The following is a 20,642-nucleotide window of genomic DNA, read 5'->3' on the forward strand; positions in this document are numbered from 1 at the left end:
GTGGCTTTAAACAAAAGATTTTTGACATGGACTTCCTGAAACTGCTGGAAGCTGGAAACTTGCAATGAGGTGTGCCCTTCCTTTGCTTGTGGGCTAAGCATCCAGTTACTGATTCCATTTTGTACAATGCTATCTACAAAGCTGCTTTCTAAATCATGGCAGAAGTACATGTTTTTGAGGTACTCTTATTTTATTCTTTCTCTTTGCCCGCCCCCCCACCTGCCCATTTCCCCAGAGACCTTGCCGAGATAGAGCTACTCCATAGCTGATGCATCTTGGGCACTACATGTCTGAACAGCAAAGGGAAGGTGGGATGAGAGGACTTGCTGGCCTGAATTCATATAGCTGGGTTGAAGGACTCCTGATTTTTGACAGATTAGCTGACTTCCTGAATGATACGATTTCCCTGTATTGCAGTGTTGGGCACGATGGGTAGGGACACAGAGTGAAATGTCATGACAGCATGGCCCCTCTGTATTCCCTCAGCCCCAGCTGCATTTGTACATGATTTGCACAACACTCATGTCCTGTGTCTTGCAGTTTCTGCTTGACTGAGTAAAACAGCATATCTATGAGGTAGAGAAGGGAATGACATTACAGTCAGATGGGCAGCTCTGGGCATGAGAGGTTCCTGGCTTCCTCGGGGCTGTCAGCATACCTAGCTTTGGTAGAACTGACTGGGTCAGGAATGCTCTGCTTAGTTAAGTTGCTTCTCTGAAAACTAATCACTCGTAGCATGTTCCAGACCTCCTGTCCCACAACTACAGTAAAACAGCATCTTTAGATTCCTCCTGAAGCTTCCATACATTGGTCACAGCCATCCTTGGAAACCAGCTGGGAGTGAGGATGCTCTGTGTGCTTAATGAGCTGGACTGGGCCTCAGGTGCTTTGTGTGACCTTGGTCAAGGCACTTATCTCTCTCTTCAGCTTCCTGCTGCTATCAAAGGATGAATATTCCCTTCCTTCTTCCTGACTGTGAGCAGTCTGGGGACAGGCATTATGCACATCACCTGCCAGACAGAATATGAGCTAGAAATTAATTGACCTGAGCTGATGAGGACTTAAAATTCCTTGAATTGCTTAGAGTTTCTTGTTAAAATCAATTCTCACTTGCTAATGTTGGTGGCTTCTGAGGTGTTTAGTATCAAAATGATTTTAGGGATGTGGTTCCTCTGCAGTGCTTTCTGCCAGTGGCTCTGATGAGAACTGTAAGTACCTAATGTCTTTGAAAGCCAAAGCAGGAATCTTTTATTCTCTTTATTTTCCCTCCTTATCTTGTGATCTGATTCACCTGACATTCTTGTCTCTGTTCTTTGTTCTGTCTCTGGGACCCCTCCATATGGATAGCTTTTTCCTCTGTATTGCATGTATTTTTGGAGCACAGTTATTCTTTCCCTTTAGTGGAGGATAATTGCTTCGGGGAGAATGCCTGGGCCACAGATGCTTTGTTTTACTGGGGATAAATGCAATCATCGATAGCATTTAGAGGTTTGGGTTTTTTAAAAAAGAAGATTTTTTTTTTTACAGGAAGGCTGATTGAAATTGCTGCCTGAGTCCTGAGGAGCTATTGTGTGGAAGGGCCAGGGTTCACCTGTGAGCCAATCAATCTGCATACATAATTGGTGTTGACAAACTGAATGTGGAAGGACTCTCTAGGTTACCATGGGAGCAAAAAAGGAGGTGAATTCTGGTTCAATGGGTCTGAGCAAAAGGATGTCTCAGCATGTTTTGTTCTTGGGCTCTGCAAGAGGGGAGGGGAGAAGAGAACAGCTCTTCAACCCACTTCTATCCGATGAATTCTTGGCCTGCTTGAAATAGTCCGTGGTCTTGTGGGAGTCTTGTTATCCTGGCATTTTGTGCCTGTGAGCCCCATGTTACTATGAGGAGTGTGGGCTCTCTCTAGTCTTACTGAGAGGATGTGGTACACTTGCAAAAGGTCTCCCTCCTGTTCTAGCAGCTTGGAGTGGTGGGTGGGAGAACAGCCAGGCTATCGGGAAGCAAACCAAGCAGAGAGAACAACCTAAGTGTTTAGGTGTCCATGTGTCCTAAGTGACTAGCAATACCTGCACACAGAAGGGCAATGGGAATTAGACCTTAGCCCTACTTAAAGGTGAACTACTCCTGTAATGCAATGTGCAGGCTGATGCTATGTGTACCATGGAAACAATCCTTGCAGGTAATGTTGTCCTTCAGCATGTCTGGGACTCTGGAAAGGACCTTGGATTTGTGCGGTGTTCCACAGGCATTTGGTTTGATATCAGCAAATATTATAGCCTGCATTGCTCTCACGGGGCAGGGTGTTCAGGGAAATTGGGCAAGAGTAGGAGTAGTTCTTGGCTGTCTCCCAGAGTCTCCATCTCTTTTTTTAGGCAGGAGTGGACTTGCCACCACATTCTGCTTCCAGTTTAGTGGCTTCCAAGGAGACCTCCCAAACCACTTCACAAACCAGAGTTTAATTGGCATTTCACATCCCTCCTGCACCACTGAACACAAAGAATATTTTCTTGTATCTGGGATTTCTAGCTACCTTATTGGAGGAACGAACATCTCTTCTGTCTCCCCAAGCAATTTATTAAACAGAGGCACTCGAGCAGCACTTGGCAATAGCTAAATTACTCTTCTTCTCCTTGTACTGACTCTCTGTCACTTCTTTTCGTATTCAGAACCAGCACGAAGATGTCAAGAAGCAGCTGCTTGACCTGCAGCTGCAGCACAACAGCTTGAAACTGGAACATCGTAAGACACTGGAGACCCATAGCCAGAAATATGCCCAGCTGCAGCAGGAGAAGGACAGTGAAGTCACAAACTTGCAGGGTGAGTGTGATGGAGGGCTGAGAAGACACCAGGCAGAGAAAGGACTGAAGAACTGAGTTCAGGAGAGGACAGTGTTTCTTCTACAGGCCCCCCAAAGGTCTGCAGATACTGTGGGAACACTTCTGTATGAGTGTGTGCAGTGCCTTAGCCCCTTCATACCTCAACTGGAGCACTGTCCTACCTCAGGGTGGTGGTGCAGGAACAAGGGCAGTGTTAAAACTGGCCAGGTGCCCTGAGATTGCATTGAGGGGAGGGGAGAGATGCAGAGCAGGCTATCAAGCAGCTTCCCCATGCCAGGGAAGCCATTGGGGTTCACAGGTGGTGTTTTTGTGTGGGAATACACACCACAAAAGCCTCTGGCTGCTTGGGCTGGCAAATGCATTGATCAGGCTGCAATTGCACGGTCAGTGTAGGGTCACGGAGGAGAGGAGCTTCCTTTTTTTTTTATAGCCCCATGGGAGACTGTGTGACCTTGGGTTTAGCCACACTTTGAGTTCTCTGGGGTTCAGAGACCCCTGCACTGTTATACTGCATGGGGCACCCCTGGCTTCTGTCAACACCAACATTTTGATGGTGTTATTTTAAAAGCCTAATTGACTTTTGCTGGCTGCTTACTCTTACTGCAGCTGCTACTTATCTTATTTGTGTAGAATTTGTTTAGAGCCAGGTAAGATAACAAATTATTGTGCCAGATGCTGATCGTATTCAGACTGTGAAACAGTCCGTGTCCCAAGGAGGTCACGCTCAAAATAGATAAGATAATCTAAAAGTAAAAGGCGTGACGCTAAGGTAGAGGTACATGCCTGTGGTTCCACAGTAGGCTGGGGCAGAAACAACAGGTTAGTCCATCAGATAATGCTGCCTTACCCTATCCTTTCTCTGGTGGGTGAGTGTAACTAAGTTAGCAGAGATGCTTTCTGTGGCAGAGATAAAACATTGTGATGCTTAGGTATCCCATCTATTTCAATATACATTTCCACTTCTCTGTACACTTTTGATAATGGAAACCAGTTTCTATACTACTCGAATCCTGTAAATTCTAACATTTAAGCTTGGGAGCAAATTAAACATACTTTTTGTAATTAATGGTGTAGGTCTATAATGCATTTAATAGTGCAAGTATTGCAGAGAATGCTGATCCCTTTAATTTCCAAAGAGTAGTTTCTATTTAGTCTGCTGTTTAATTAGATTGTGGGGGTTTTAAGGTTCACATCTGTTCTTACTTAGATTAGGTCTAGGAGAGTGAAATCTGTTGATGTTTTGTTTGTTTTTTTTTCTCTTATCAACAAAGCCCTAGTATCTGATGAGCACTCCTGGGTTAGAAGGAGGGAATTGAGCACAAGCAAGCGAAACCTAAATATTTGATTGTCTCTATTCTTGAAATATGCAGCCCCCAATGAAGTAAGAAAACGAATTCTGCCAGAGGAAGGAGAATAATGATTAGAAAAACACTTCAAAGAGGGAAGCTAGTCAGGAAGGTCAACTTAAGGCTGACATACTAATATTCTTTGTCCATCTTCCCAGGCTACTGTTCACTTGGTATCATCTCCCTCCTGTGCTTTAAGCTCAAAGCTGGCTAGTAAATCTTCCCTTAAGTATTGGTAACCATGTCATAGAAAAGAGCAAGACATTCTCATGAGAGGTGGCAAAGACAGAGAGCTAGTAGCATTTCTAATGCCTCATTTTCTCTCCTTATGTTCCACCAGTATTTTCTATACATAATGTGCCCTCAGGAGACATGTGTTGGAAGACGTGCCTCTGTCAGTGAGTATAATAGAGAACTAGAAGAGGTATCTGAGCAGTGGGCATTGCTCAGGGCTGTTAAAATGGAACTGAGGGATTTTTTGCTAGATTCAATTGCAAAAATGAAACCCTCACCCCAGGGATGCTGGGGGAACGCAGAAGCCCACTGGGAAGTATGAGGGATTGCTTTCACAGGTGGAGCTGGGTTTGGTAGCTCCTCTTGGTGGTCCTGGTTGCTTTACAGCCTTGGGGCAGCTCTCAGGTTGGTGACATAGCTATCTACGTGCAGAAGATGCTGGGATCTGGGGACAGTGCAGCTGTGCCATGTGACCCAATGGTTGTGGTGCTGTTGGGGTATCTGTGCCCTGTTCCTGAAAATCCCTGCTTTTGGAAGTGGTTTTTGAATGCTGGTTAATGGGTTCTGAGTATATGCTCAGATAGCTGAAGCTTCCTGGTCTTCTTAACTGGGGCCTGTTTAATCCTGTTTGCCTCCTCCCTCTACTCCAGGCCCTCTCCTTAGGCATTATGAACTATTTTCTCCTCTGCTTTATAGGAACTGCAGTCTATTTATGCTGCATTTCACACCCCCAGCACAGCCTGTCCTCTGCTGTGCTCCCCCACGATAATTCTGTACTCTCCTTTTTTTTTTTCTCATCCCACATTGGCACAGTCTGCTCTGAAGGCAGAGGGATAGTTTTGATCTTTGAGCTTCTGTTGGAGATAAGGACCCTGTAGTTACAGCTGAAATTTTCTTCCCACTGACACCAGTGGTAAAACTCCGGATGAGGTCATTGGGACCAGGGTTTCGCGTCTGCCATGCTGGTGGTAGAGGAAGGACATACAGTGGCATGAAGGTTTTGATTTCCAGTTTCTGAATATGCTTTGAAGACCTAGATGTCACTGAGGTATTGACTCAGTGAAACTGCAGGGTTCTTTTGGACATGTCTCTCCCACACTTGAGATGCCTTCGGTTCTCTTGAAGGCCTGGGGGAATGTCTGTATTGTAGTCAGAGGTCTTAGCAGTAGCAGTCTTGTGCTAGCTGTCATCTAGCCTGGACTAGCTGCCTAAAAACATATTCCTTATTCACTCCTCCACGCCAACACCCACAGCTGTGTGTGCTTTCAGCAGTGTGTGTACACAAGGTAACTCAGTTAAAGCTGTTGTAGCTGTAGTCCCATAGGACATAATTCCCCATTTCCTTCTGGCTGCAGGAAAGACAGATCCTTCTTTTCTCCGTTTGATGTTAACCTTCACCGCAAGGCAAGAACACAGCACCCAACCTCAATGGCAAAATGTCCTGTCCCTGGGATGAATGTTATAAAAAAAAGATATACCACTGTAATCAGAAATATCTGTAATCTTAAGCTGAAATCTTGCATGCAATTCCGCCTACAGCAAAGTGACCATCCTGTTATGGGAAAAATTCCCATCCTTATCCTGGTGGGTGCAACTATGTTTGCAGAGAAATCCCAGTGCATGCAGTTCCAATGATATTTTAAGAGAGCTTCAGGATCCAAAAAAAGGCTGACATTTTTTGACACAGTCTTTCTTTTTATTGGAGGATACAGAGTTATATTCACGGCAGTGAAACATAAGTGCCTTGTATGTCTTGTCACTGAAGTACTTAGGAGTGTACAAAGAGCTTGAAAGGAGCCCAACCTGGGCACTGCAAGGCACAAGCTTGCTACTTAACAGCTTGCTACTTAACAGGAATAAATGTGCCCGAGGACCAAGTTGTCCTGTGATTGCTTTCTGTAAGTGGGTTGTGGGTTTTTTTGTTTGCACCATCCTTTCAAGAGGCAGCGTCTCTGTGCAGTAGGAGGGAACCTCCTTATTGCATCTGCTGTGGGTTCAGGAGACCTGACAGGACCCCTCTTGTAGCTGTTTCTCAGTCTTCCAGTTACCACAGGTAGGGGCAGTGACCACTCCTCGCTGCTCTCCCTGCTATTCAGCTGCAATGGGCAAGGGAAATGAAGAAACAAGTATCTTACTATGATAACAAGTACAGCAAGAGCCTGACCCTGATAGCAATAGTTAGCAGGGACACTCCGGAGAGGAGGAAGTTCCTTGGATGGGCAGGACTCCTGAGTGCTGAAAGGAATGATGGTTCAGGTTCGTCAGGGTGTTCGGCTAGTCCCTAGCTAGTTCCTCACTGTAATTCCTGGGCTTGGAGAGATCTATAAGGTCAAGAGGAATTTACGGTAAGGAAGAGAGATACTACACTTGCAAAAATAGCTCTCTTAACTGAATTTCTTCTTCTCTTGCAGATACAGTCTTTAAACTTAGAGAAGAGAGCAAGCTTCTTCGGAAGGCCCACCAGGAAGTTCACTCTCAGCTCCTTAGTGCCCAGGTAATCAACAAGGGGGTGTTTGTGGCTACCTGGGACAATCTTTCACTGGGGTCTGGGTGCACCTTCAAATATTCTCTAAATAATAAATCTAGTTATCAACTGTGTTCCAGTGTGGTGAGTTGCCTAAAGAGTGCTGGTAGGTGCTGGTAGTATAGATGCATTCTGTACAAGTAAAATTCTCCAGCCTGGAATCTGTCCCAGTAGCTGAAAATACAGACATGCTACACAAATCACTGTGGTTCAAGCGAGCATGAACCAGCATATTCCCAGCCCTGGAATGCCTCCTGTCACTTACCCACATCTCAAATACTTCCACCTTAAATGATGATGAATTGCCTCTGCTTATGCCTATAAAATTAATTGCAGAGAGAAATAGCAATGCAGAGGTGCCTTGCCGAGACTACAAATAGACACGCAACAATCCTGGGAAAAAGGTCCCCTTCTGCATCTCCCTGTGAAGCCTTAGCAGAGAGGGAGACCTATAAAAAATTTGGAAAGAGCTGTGTAAAAAAGAAGTTAGTATTCAGTAATAAAAATGTTGGAGCAATGCTTTTGGAGGCCAGGGCAGATATGCAAGTGGTGTTGGCTTAAGACTAGAGAGACAGAAAAGCATTTTTCTGCAGGGGAAAAAACAAAAGTTTTGTTGATATTGTGGTGTGCTCATGCTATGGAGATGGTGTGAGCCTCCTCAGCACACTGGAAGTCCTGACCTCACAGAATTCTGCTCACCCAGCTGAAGCTCCCAGATGACCTGGGAGAAGGGAGAAAGCAGGGTATGCTGGGAGAAGTGGGAGGACTTAATGTCTCTACAGTGTCTGTCTGAAGCTCTTGTACTGAGCCAAGACACAAGCAGCTTTGTAAATACACTTTAAAAGTCACGTCGCAGTCTGAATTAGTCTTTTCTGTTGTTAATTAACAGCCTTCTGTCAAGCACTCCCTTGGATTTTAGGATAAGCCCAGAAGCAAGGAGCTAGTTGTGGTTAGATGCTGTTGACAACTGATTCTTCCCCTGAACTGGATGCTGAACTTGAACTGGAGGGGGGGAGAGTGGGTTTTGACTTCTACAAGATTGCTCTTGAGTTCTGGCCTGCTCTGCCCTGCAAAATAGCAGGGACTAAGCGGCTCTAGGGCATTGCAAACTTCACAGATAACTGGTTGCTCCAGACAGGAAGCCCAGGTTACTGACATGGCAGGCAGCTGTCAGTTGATAGCTCTTCGGCTCATGTCAGATGTGGTTTGAGGGGTCTCGGGTAGACCATCAGTGTATTTGACTTGCCTGCCTTCATAATCGTGACTTACCACTGAACTGCTTTTTAACCCTCCTCCTCCACATGGCTAAGGCAGACTGGTAGGATTCTCTGCAGTGATACTGCCTGCAGTGTACTTGTTGGAAACTAAACAAAGACGTCTAGTGTCCGTAGGGCTCAGTCCAGCCAGCCCATACCAGGAATTGAAACAGCATGTGATTACAAGCTTCTCCAGTGCCCCTGGCAAGTCTACATTCACACCTTCTGCTATTAGAATGAGTCTCAGCCTTCATTTTTAGGCCTCCTGACCAAACTCTTGAAGTAGCTGCCAGTGTCACTGCTCTGTAGCTTGTTCTCAAGGAGCATTGAGACTCGCTCAGCTCCCATCATACAGGCCCCTGCCATTGACAACGTGGGTCGATATCAGTTGATCAAAGGTCCTCTGGTTGCCATTACGTATTTCTACTTTTGTCTTGCTGGGGCAATGCTGAGTGTATTTGCATCTGGCACACCGTGTAGGGCCAGTCCTGAATTACTCTTCAGCAGAGTACCCTTCAAATGCTATTCGACTAACTGTGCTGCATTAGAGAAGGCAATCGGCAGTTCAAGTGCACAAACTAGTGCATACTCTGAACAGCATTAAAAAAAACTTGGCTAGAGATGGCTGAGGCCACAAAGTCAAGTGCTTGCAGACTGGAAAACATGGTGGCAGCTTTTGTGCTGCCAGTCTTAACTTTTGGCCCCTTCAGTGTTGTGACCGATGGGAAAAGTAGTTTGCAAGAAATAGCTCACTGTCATTTCTTGCCAAAATTAAAAGCGAGCAAGAGTAAAAGGATTTGCCCTAGGTGTGGGAGACAGGGCTCCACTCCCTGCTCTAAATGTACTAGACAGTTGTGTAACAACGTTGTGCTCCAACCATCTGTCTGACTGCTGTTCCTGGCTCTTATGGAAGTGGCAGTGGTTGTTCCCAATGACTTCAGAAAATACTTTGGATCTTTTTGACAGTGAGCCTAGTGTTAAATCTTAAGTGTTCTGTTCAGTTTTCTGATCAGTCCTTTATAGTGTCTCATCAGTGTTTCATAACACAAAGGTGAATGAAATTGCATTTGCCTTCAGTGGGGCGAGATGCCACGTATTAGAGCAGACACCCACAAAGACTCCCAGCTGCTTTATCAGCACTGCAGCTCTTCGTTGCAGTGTCAATTTGTGCTGAGTATCCTGTTGTTGACCTTGCTTCCTTCTGGCAGGTGAAAGTTCAGGGGAGTAATTTGCGTTCTAGGTGACATGTTCGTTTTCCAAGGATTCAAACACGTTTCACAAGCCCTAGCCAGATTACTGAGCCTGCAGTAGCTGTCATATCAGTTGGTCTGCCAGGTAAAATCAGGCACGGAGGCATCAAGTGATGTATGCACAGCTTGCTGTGAACGGGGTACAAACAGCATGTGGGAGGCTGTGCATTAAGGCTAGTACAAAGCTGCTTTCCCTCTGGGCTGACCACCTTAACAGGCTTTTGATGGGTACAAGTTTTGCTTTCATCTAGCTTGTTCTGACTGGAAGCAGTCTCCTACTAACTAAGGCTATATCCCATGAACTGTTCTTGGCTTCCTTTTCCTCATTCCTTTTATGATAGCTTTGCTGAGTTGTTTTGTTGGGTTTTGTTTTGTTTTTTTTAATGTTAATTTTAAGGTCAAATTTCAGGGGGAAGAACTGAAATCAACAGAGCCTGCTCAGGAATTAATTTCCTGCTAAACTTTCCTTGCTGCTTGGAAGCTTTCCTACTTTGTTCAGTCCCTAATTTGGTCCATTTCCAGGTACCCTGGCAAGCATATGAAAAGTTCTCTGCCCTCACTTTCCTATAAATAACTGGGCTAAGAGTACGGAAGCTTTTCCTGAGTAGCTTTTTCAAGCCCTACTTTTCAGGGTTGGAGATGGACGAAATAAGCTGCAGTAGAGAGAAAAGTGTTGCATTTGCTTAACAGTCCAGGAGAATCAATTTTCATTTGTCTTGCAAAGTAAATTGAATTGTCAAGTAGGATTACGCCAATTACTGTCAGCCCTGCTGAGATGAGCACATCTGTGGAGAACTGCCTCCACAGGAAGAAAAAAAGCTGACCTTGAAGGTACATGTGTGTGAAGCACAGGAGGAGAGGGAGCCACACCTAACAAGACCCAGGATACAATTCTTGTGCAAAGGCAAGAGTTATGTCGATGACTCGTGCACTAAATAGCATTGGTCAAAGAATCGGTGTCATGGGCCAGCACTTCCAGGGTAAAAGTATGCAATAAAATAAGATGCAAGACTGGCACAGAATATCCATGAAATCTGGAGGGAAAGCTGAAGACTAGCTTGGGCTTGTCATTAATGGTTGTGGATTATCTCCAGCCTTTCATATATATATATCTTCTTTAGTAGTGTATCTGTGCTGAACAACTGGCCGTAAAAGAGTGGCTATTCTCAGCAAGGAGTTAACTCTGTTATTGTGTGAGGTTTCTCTGTGCCCTTCTCATCCTCTCAGGCCCAGATGGAAGAGTTCAGGCAGCTCAAGGAAGCTCTACAGAAGATGCCAAGCTTCAAAGCAGGAGGAGCTGGGAAGGGGCAGCAGCAGTTTCAGGTGCTGAAGGAGCAGCCCATGGCACCAGCCAACAGCCAGCTGCAGCTCGTGAGGCAGAAGGTGTGGTACTCCCAGGAAACCCCAGGGAGGAGAGTTCTGCAGGGCTTCTGTGGGTTTTCAGCATGGGGCTTTGAACTGGAGGGAACTGAGCTTCTTCCTCGAGTTTGCTCTTGTCCTTTCTTCTTTGCAGGCTTTTCCAGTCAATCAGGAGAATCGCCCTGTAGGAAACCCGCTGGCATCACAAGTCTCTGGCGTTCAGAAGCAGGCAGATGGCCCTCTGCTGCAGGGGCAGAACTCGTACAGTAACGATGGCCCGAGGCCACAGGCTAATGTGCTCTTCACCCATCCAGCCCCACTGCAAGATGCCAATTCACTGCCAGATGCTATGCCAGCCTGGCCAGCAAGACGCGGCGATGGCCATGTGATCCGATTCACCCGGACCATGAACAGTCTACCAAATGGGAACCCAGTAAGTTCTGCACACTTGGTGCTTGTTTTGTGTAGCCCTTGCTTTTGAAGCTCAAAACTATGATATTTGTAATGACATGCATATGTGCATTCCACTTCCCTGATGTGGAAACTGTCCTGGCCTCAGGTTTCAGACTCCTGAATACTCTTACGAGTTTGTGGTTTAGTGGCTGGGCTCAGATGAACGGGCTAGGGTTCTTGTTCTGGTTCCTGCCGGATCTGCAAAGGGTAAATCATAAAAGCAGCTCCCTTGCCTCCTGGGGTGATTGAGAGTGAGCTTATAGAAAGTAAAGCTCTAAAAAAATGACAATAATTGCAGTGTGGTTAGACTATAATTATAGTAAGTATTATAATGGCAACATGTGTGGGGTTTTTTTAGAGGTGGCTGTGTTCCTCTTTTTTGGAGGTTCACCTATTCAAGACACAAGCTTGGGTCATGTAGGATCCAAATTATTTCCCCTTGGCTCTGTGGAAGGAGAAGGACCTCTTTTACTGCACACCGGCTGGACAGGACTGTATATTTGTTCTGGAGCACTTCTGAATCTGTTGTTCTTTGATTTTTCTGCCCCGTAAGCCTGCCCAAATGCAAGGGAGCTCTGCAGCTATCTGATAAGATTAGGAGCTTGTGTATATCCTTGTGTATATTGAGTATGCATGTGTCTTTTCTGCAGGATCTAAAGATGGTGATGCGCATTCAGGTGAAAAGCAATGAGGAAAGCCAGGCTCCTGGATTGTCACTACCTGATCTGAAACAACCCTCTGCAGCAGAAAAACCCCAGATGCCAGACAACCACCACTCTACAGGGAGCAAACAGGTGCAAATGCAAAGGTTGGTGGAAAAAACCTCCCTTCTGCTCTCAGTGTTCAGGCTCAAAGGTACCATACATGCTGGTCCCTGGTCTCTCTCTTCTTGTGTTTATTGTGGTTTCTACTTGAAAGATGGTTGAAGAAAGTGTTAGTTATTGGTCCCACTGTTGTCTAATTCTTGTAACTGAATGTTGCTGCCAGGTCTCTATCTCAGCCGAAGCAGAAGACTAGTCGTGTTGCAGGCTATGTTGTGTCATTGAATGCACAGCCTGCTGTGGGTGCTGTGCTGGCAAAAAAACCAAAAAAAATAAAAGGCTCTTACATTATTGGTGCATGCTCTGTAGGCTGCCTTTGTATTTGAACTGTTTGGTAAAGTGTTTTGTGTGAGGAGGAGGGAGAAAGAGGAGTTACTGCTGAGTGAGATCAGGTCAGCATGGATTTCCTACTAGCTAGAGGAGAGGGTGGGATGGGAGTCTGAACTGACTTCAAGAAATCTCCTCCCTTTCAGTGATGGTGACTTAAATATCCTGTTTTGTTTAGCAAACTGAAGAAATTCTGCATTGATGGAAGCAACCCATCTGCAGCAGCAAGGGTGGCTAAAAACTCCTTCAGTTTCTATAAATAAGAGGCATTAAGTTGTATATTAGAGCTGCAACTTGCTCATTTTTTCTGCTAATTAATCAGTAATCTGCCAAGCTCTGCAGGAACAACCAGACATTGAAGATCTGAAAGCTTCTCATCTCCAAGGTTATATGGTAATCTAGAAGCAGCAGGCAACCAGCCCCAGTTAGGTACTAGAGTTTTTTCTGGTTTTGCTTCTAGGGCAAAGACAAATTCCCAAACTCTGTATTCTATCTTCTGTGTTTTCTTTCCTCCCAGGGAATGGAGCTTGGGTTCCTGTTGCCAGTGCACTTCTGAGGTATGCTAGGGATTTTCCTTCACAGAGGCCGATTAGAACATGAAAAGTCAGACAGGTCTTGAGTGATCCTGAAACTATGGGATTTATCCAGAATGGGGTAAAACAGTTTACAGCAATAGTTTATGCCAGAAATGAGGACATAGCCAGAATCCATCAGACAGCCCAGGCTTTTGTCCTGTCTATATTCCTGCATACCTGCACTTGAGATGATGTATTTTGTATCAACTTCAGCTTCATCTGGAGAAGTCAAACCAATTCAACCATATCAATACAAGGATCGTTTACAATAAAAGACTTGTAACTGGCACAATCTTCTGATCTTAGCTGAAACCTTGGTATTAAAATTCCCTGCAACTTGGGACTGTTGCTCGTATCGGACATCCTCAGTACAATGTATTCTCCAGACCTGTTCTTGGGGTGAACGGGAGAGGAGAGCTCGTGGGAGGGGAGTCCCTTGGAAAGGGCAGAGGTTCAGAGAACGGCATGAACCTACCTGTTCCAGGCAGGTAACAGAATGGATAATTCCTACAGTACGTGACTTGTATTGCTGTAGTACCTGGGAGTCTGGTCAGGGACCAGGATTCTGTTGTACTGGATGCTGTACAGGCACAGGAGAAACTGTTTACTGTCTCAGCAGCACTCACAGGAGACCAGTCTGTTTTGCAAAAGGAAGAAAATGTCTTTCTGAGGCTGCAATTCATCAAAGTCTGGCCATATTCCAAAAACTGACTCTGAAAATAGTGCTTCCTCATTTAACTTATTTATCCCCTGTGTGTGTCCAGGTCATATCTGCCAGTTTACTGGAGCAAACAAGATTTAATTTCTGTTTTATCTGTAGAGGTGACTTCTGGATTTCATTCTAAATTCAGCCTGATCCTACCCATTCTTCTCTGCCATTTTTGTTTGTTCACTTAACCTGTAATCTTCCTAGGCCAGAGATTGTGCTTTGCGTATTTCTTTAAAGGGCAATGTGCTCCCCGTACTGCATTAAGAGATGACATCTGCATGGACACACAGAGTAACAGCACAGAGGATATTCTGCCTTTTTACAGGGAGGGACTTGTGTGGGTGTAACTGAAGGTGAGGGTTGAAGTTGTGATGGCAGAATGGCCTTTCCTCAGCTATGTAGAGCCTAGAAAGGATACAGTCACTACTCTGTGAAGCAGAAAATGCAAATACTGGATTTGTTTGGCAAATGATTTCTGCAAGGACCGAGATCATGGTATGTTTGGTGTGCTTTTCTTTTCCTGGATCTATCATCAAGAAATTACTGAGCAGCTGGAGGCTGTTATTTACACTGCATGAGATTTGTGATAAGGAGTGCATAAACCAACTTTCTCCGGAAGGTGTCGATGCCAAGAACAATATCAAACCGCAGTAGAGTACAAAAGAGGCTATGCATCCAATGCCAAGAACTGTTGCACTGGGTGGCTGAGACCAGCAGATTCCAGATGAGCTCTTGATGGCCAATTTGCATTTTGATGGTTTTATAAAGGGGAAATCTGAGCTGAAGGCTGGGTTATGATTTTTCTTACTGAAAGTTTTGTGTGGTGGTAGTATGCTGGCTTTAAAAAGCTACTAAAGCTAAGGCCACTTGTCCTTTCTCAGCAGCTAAAAACTTAAATGTCTTAAGCCGAATTTAAATGTCAGCTGGCTCATGTAGCAGGACAGACTAGACCAAGGAGTAATCCTGCATGAAACTGGTGGTAGCTTATGCAGATTAAAAGTTTTTATTTCAGTCACTTTTGAGAGTCCCTATTATTGGGATTTCATCCCTTCCTTTACCCTTCTTTGTTTCTGTCTCTGAGTAAGGATATTTAGGAAGAAAAATGTCTCCTTGTGAGACAGCCCTGCCTTCTGGGCTTTTCAGGGGTTCGCTCAAACTAATATGAAGATACTCCGTTTCTTCTCTGACCTCCAGTTCATTTCCATGCAGTGGAATGGTGTTATGCTACTAAGCGCTCTGCTGCTGAGCTGCTGGTTGGGTATCCACGTGAGCTGTGCTATTGCTGCAGGCAGAGAAGCGTTAATGAAAAATGTGTTGCATTTGGCATATACCTTGATAGCAAGCACTTGTCCCTCTGAGGCACTTCTGTTAAGAAGGAAGCAGACGTAGATACTGCTGTAGACATCAGGAGAAGTGTATTTGAGGTGGAACGATTACAGAGGAAAGAATTCCTGACTATGGCTGCCTGAAAGTGGTTGCCCGAGAGCTGTGTATGGATAATTGATTTTTCAGGTCAGTAGATGGATGAAAACATTTGGGGGGTGGTGGTAGGAAAAACAGTAAATCATAGTGGAACGTGGTTCCCTCATTGAATGAAGAAACGAAATGCTTTTTCCCATGTTCACAAAAAAAAAAAATCAGAACAATATGCGAATGTTTCCTTTCAGCTAGTTCTGTTTTCACTGTTTGGGTTTGTACAGGGGACAGATGCATGCTGTGGAAGAGTTTTATAAACAGATGCTGGTTAAAGTACCCATCCCAGTTGCAAAGCTTCGTAAAGAGCTTGTAGCTTTAAAAAAAATTATCAGATGATGGAAACTGTCAATTTTGTATTGCAGCTTTCCTGTTTATTTTGAAAGGTTTTTTCTCCTTATAGGCCAAAATTCTACAGTTTTACTTTAGTAGCATCTTCATTTTAAATTATGTTGGAACAATAAAGAGGACTTATGTTTTTGATATTCTTTCCAAAACTTAGATTTGTGTATTTGTGTATGTGTGAGGCATGAGTAAGTATCTATTTAGAATTGGAGTTTATTGCTACGTGGATATGTTATTGTATCATATGAATACTATTAAGTAGTTATACAATAAATTGTGTTTATAAAGCATAACTTATTTTGTACTTATGTGGCATATTAAATGTTCTGTCTCAAGCAGATATCACTGTAACTAATGCAATCTGTTAGTTTTGCCAAAAAGTTAAATTAGGACAAACTTCTGCGTGTGTTGGAGTTTTTTTTCTTTGCTTGCCATTATGAAATAGCACTATGAAATATCTCTTGATATACTGAGGCAGGGGGGTTCTGTTTTGTTCCGTACCCTTGTTGCAGCTGGAAAGACATAGTTAACAAAGTGAATGCCCAGATGGATGAAGAACAAGCGCGCAGTTACCCAAAGAGCCTTCATTCTGACCCCAAGCCTGGGCAAGAGATGCAGAAAGGCAGCCCACAGCCACCCAATCAGAAGAGAGGGGAAGAGCATCAAATAGCTGATGAGGAAGGCGAGAAGGAAAGGACAGATGATGAGGAACTCGAAATGGGTATGGTTTCCCTAATCCTATGCTGTACGGTACTAATTTATTGCTAATCAAGGTGGGGAGCAAGAAAAGCTTTCTGCTTGTGTGAGAGGAAAACCTTACAACTCTTGAAAAATTCTTGTGCTTTTATTGTCCTTGGTCAAATGAAAAGCCAGGACAGTTTTCCATTTTTGTTCCCTGTTGTCCTGCATCCTCACACATTTCCAAGGTAGTGAACTCAAAATCTGTGTAAGTCAATTCTTTCTTTCTTTCCTATGGGAGTGATGGGGAAAATGTCACTGTTTTTTGCAAGACTTGATCTCAGTCTCCCATTGGAATGGATTTAATTTTTTTAGAAGTGGGTTTTCTAACTTAGGGCAGAATATTTCCCAACTGTCCTTAAGGGGCTAAAAGCAAATAAATTCAAGGGCAGCTAGTTGCATTTGTCAGTCAGCCAACAGAGCACCTACGGCTATTTTAAAGTCTAGTAAGTAACTGCATTTGGGCAATTAAAGGCCAGCTTTTAGAACAGCGTGTTAGAATTCCTCAGTCTTCTGATCTGGATCTGTTCAGACCCCTGTGCATTGACTCACTTGGCTAATAACAGGTTGGGAGAAACATTTGACTTGGTGTAAAGTTCATCATCACACTATGAAACCAACTAATGAGTAAACCATTAGATTATGCATGTGAGGGCAGAATCTTTTCTTTGCCTCATTTTCCAGGTGAGGTTTATCAATTGGCCTGTAATGGTAGTCACATGTGAGTGGCAAAATGAGGGAACAACTAAATAACTATTTGTGTTGTGTGAAACAACAGAAAACAGCTGTAAAATGACTAGACCTTTCAGAAAATTACAGTGGGTGAGCGGGGGCTTGGAGCACTTCCATAGGTCCAGTGACAAAGGGAAGGTTGACTTAATTGCAGCTGTATGTCTACAAGCGTAAGAGGGAAGCTACAAACTTCCTTTGGAAGCAAATAAGGATGACATCAAAAATGTATTACAGTAAGCCAGCGGAGAGCTAAAATGGGCTTTTGAGCAGAGGTGTCCAGTCTGAGAATCTGTGCAGAGATGCTCTGCTGTGCTCAAGGGGCCAAGATACACAGTGTGAACATTTTGTAAACAGATTTCTTTGCTGTAGACAGACTCCACCATCAATTTCTCTCACACACATGGAAATAACCTGTAAGATCTGGAAGCTAGCTAGTTACCTTTGTCAAAAAGAGACACTGAAATGTAGATATGACTAATGCTAATTCTGTATGTTGCCAGACTGAGGTAGAATGACTAAGTGGCTTATTCATGTAGCTAATTTTTTGCTGCGGTCTTGAATGCAGTAAGGCAGGGAAGCTGGGAGCTGAGACTCCTGTGAGGATCTCATTCGAAATGCTGACTTACATCCTATTAAACATTATAAAGATGGTATCAGCCTGGTTTCTTAACAGTAGATTCTGGCTCTGGATTTGGAACAGAGGAGGGATGTCATGGGGCAGAGATGAAGGTCAGTGGTTCTAACTGAATCTTGGATCAAAAGGCTGAAATCACCCAAGATGGGCGATTTCCTCCCAGGCTATTGGCTCAGTTCACTCCCTGCAGGTGAAGTCCTCCCTTCCAGAACAGCAACAGTTAGGTAACAGCTAATGTGCATACAGATGCCCATTTGAAGAGGAGGTTTGGTATTCCTGTGCTTTCCCACACCTATGTTTAGCTGCTACTTCACGTTTTGCTGACCTGATTTTCAGCAATTCCCCTTAGAGGAACTGAACTAATTGGTTCACATCAAAGTGTATTCTACCCTGAAAAGAAAAGCCCTCGTGGCAGGTATAAGGGAACATGAGGACCAATAGCCCTTGACCTCTGTGTCCTAATTGGAATTAACAACCAAAGTAATGATTGGACTGCCCTGGCCGTGCTGCTGTCCAGTTGGGAACACTACTGTCTCACAGGCTCCTTTAATGTTTTGGGAAGAAGCACTCAGCCCTTGGTGATGGCAGACAGAGTGGTGAGTGCCAGAGCTGGGACATGTCAGAGCCATATCCAATTCAGGGTGAAGATTAGGCCTTTACTTAGTTGAAAGCAAAGGCTATATTTTTAAAAGGCTGTATTTTTCTCTCATTAGTACTCTCCTCCTGCCCTGAATGTCCCCCCACCTGACACAGGAAGCCTGCCTTTTGTTCTGATGTCATCTTGTCAGCAGCTGTGTGCCAGCGAAGGGGAAGGTGGCACTGACCTACTGACCTGCCGGGGTCTAGTTCGGCTCCCAGCGATGGTCTGACTGGCTGCATGGCTGGATTGCTGCTATAGATACTGCCCAGACTTAGCAGTGGCATGAGAGAAAGGTGCATCTTAATATAGATTAGGGGCTGAATTCAGAGCTGGTTTTTGCCTTTGTATCATATGTGCTATTCAGTAAGTTAGGGGCATGCTTCGACACATGCTTATGCCCCAGCCTAGGGGACAAGGAAGCAATTTTGGCAGCTGTAGGAGCATAGTGCTGCTTTGCCCTGAACTCTTGAAGAAGAGTTCCTCTGAAAACATACATAGAGCATTGTCTGCCTCAACCTGCAGGCAGGACGAGACAAATCCCTACTTGACATAGAGTTAACACAGCTGCTCCCCAGCAGTGGGAATCTTAACTGGTGACACTGACTTTTGAGCGAGTACACTGATAACTGTCCCTTTTCCTTGCAGATGCAGGAGTGATTGAGAGAGAGGAGAACTTGCATTCTCAGAAAGAGACTGTTGTCCAGGAACCAATGGTAAGTAATGCTGTCGTGCTGTCATCTGGATGCAACCCTAGCTCTGAATAAGAATCCAGCTGTCCCACTTAAGTCGATGCTTTCCCAGAATTTTCTATAACATGCAACTCCAAACTCCTTGGTTCTGAAGGGATTCAGAGGGATAACAAAGACTGGGGTTTTTGTTTTTAGAACCACTAACATGCTTGAAGAGAGGTGCGACTGAAGTGCTACAAGCCAGCACTTCCTGCTTGCTGGTGAAGGCAGGCTCACCTTGGCCTCTGTCTCCCAAGTAGATAATCCTGCCTGGTATTCACAAGAGGCTTTCTTGTCCAGATGCCAGATGATGCTGCAGATCCTGCCCAGGATCCCAATAACCAAGGTGAGGATGAGTTTGAGGAAGCTGAGCTGGAGAGACCTGACTTTGAAGAGAAGGTGGGAGGTTTGGAGAAGTTCAAGGAGCCCAGCATGAAAGAAGAGTCTAAGGAGAAGCCACTGAAGGTGACTAACATGAGGGCAATCAGCAGGGGCCAGGGAGAGATCCCCAGCTATGAATGGGGGGAGGCAGAGAGCTTAAGGACTCAAAGGAAAACATCATGTTCCTGGATGGATCCATAATCCCACTGCAGGGATATGGCAGGCAGGAGAAACCTCTTTCTGAGAATCAGTGGGTTGGTCACTACCAGAACATGCTCTGGCTCTGTCCTCTCTGCTTGTTGAAGCCAACAAGCAAGCATTTGCAGCACCTACGTGGCTGGAGAGACATTGAATAGGAGATGGGTCACTCCACAGCTATTACTGCAGAGGTGCTGTATCTTTTCAAGCACTTGAGAGACCAAAACCAGACAACAATATGGGCCTATGCTTGGGGTCTGGTCAGAGCAGCCATTGCTGTTCCTGGGATGGGTATGCAGCAGGCTCTTGGCAGCAGTGACAACACGTGAGAACTCTGCCTCCTCGTTTGCCTGCTTGCAGATGGAATCCATTTATTTTGCAAAGTGCTTCTTGCTGTCTGAAGTCAGACTGCATCAGGGAAATGTTAGCTTGTTTTGACAAGCAGCTGAGTGTTGCTTGTTTTAAAAAGAAGTGTTTTATCTGTCAGGCTCTAAAATCATGATTAATAGTGAGGTTTAAAGTAAAAAAGAAATCCAGGCCAATGAAATCAAACAAGAAAGAGATGCTGGCACCAACAGAGCAACACCTCCTTAAGATTAGTGAAAATGTGGAAGGAATTAGTGACATAAATACCTGACTTTCTGATAGGGCTGTGCTGTGGTCCCTAAAGCTCTACCCTAAATAACTTGTAGATTCCCTGCAGTCCTGGGACTTGATGCAAGAGCAGCATGTGCAAGGGCCCTGGCCCTGGGACCTTCCTGCTGCAGGAGGGGCCTCTCTCTCCACAGCGGAAGGAGCTGGGCAGTTGCTGCCAGCAGGTGGGAAGAGAGACTGGGTGGAGAAAGTACAAATGGAGTTGGGGTTGCCTCATTGTCTCTCTGCTGCCCCCTGATTCCTGATCTGTAGCCCAGTCTTCCAGACCTGGGGCTCTAATCCAAGAGAGCTGTATCCCTGGCAGGGAATGGAAGTAGGCTGGGGCACAGTCAACAGTGTCTGACTTTCTGTATTTTTCAGGATGCTGACAGACCTGCCAAGCCCAGGGAAGACCCAATGGATGACTATCAAGAAGATCAGGAGCAAGAAAT

General features: G+C 44.9%; 1 protein-coding gene across 1 annotated transcript in view; it reads left to right on the forward strand.

The window, feature by feature from the left end:
- The window catches only part of LOC103917935 (Golgi integral membrane protein 4-like), a 36,850-nt gene that overhangs the window by 14,271 nt on the left and 1,937 nt on the right, over positions 1–20,642 (forward strand). Inside the window, exons 5-13 of the mRNA XM_009325157.1 lie at positions 2,664–2,814; positions 6,826–6,908; positions 10,672–10,827; positions 10,958–11,236; positions 11,907–12,064; positions 16,019–16,227; positions 18,896–18,963; positions 19,279–19,377; positions 20,572–20,642. Coding sequence (XP_009323432.1) covers positions 2,664–2,814; positions 6,826–6,908; positions 10,672–10,827; positions 10,958–11,236; positions 11,907–12,064; positions 16,019–16,227; positions 18,896–18,963; positions 19,279–19,377; positions 20,572–20,642 — 1,274 coding nt within the window. The remainder of the gene's footprint in view (positions 1–2,663; positions 2,815–6,825; positions 6,909–10,671; positions 10,828–10,957; positions 11,237–11,906; positions 12,065–16,018; positions 16,228–18,895; positions 18,964–19,278; positions 19,378–20,571) is intronic.

Source organism: Pygoscelis adeliae, unplaced genomic scaffold (genome assembly GCF_000699105.1).
Source record: "Pygoscelis adeliae isolate BGI_AS28 unplaced genomic scaffold, ASM69910v1 Scaffold36, whole genome shotgun sequence".
NCBI classification, from domain to species: Eukaryota; Metazoa; Chordata; class Aves; order Sphenisciformes; family Spheniscidae; genus Pygoscelis; species Pygoscelis adeliae.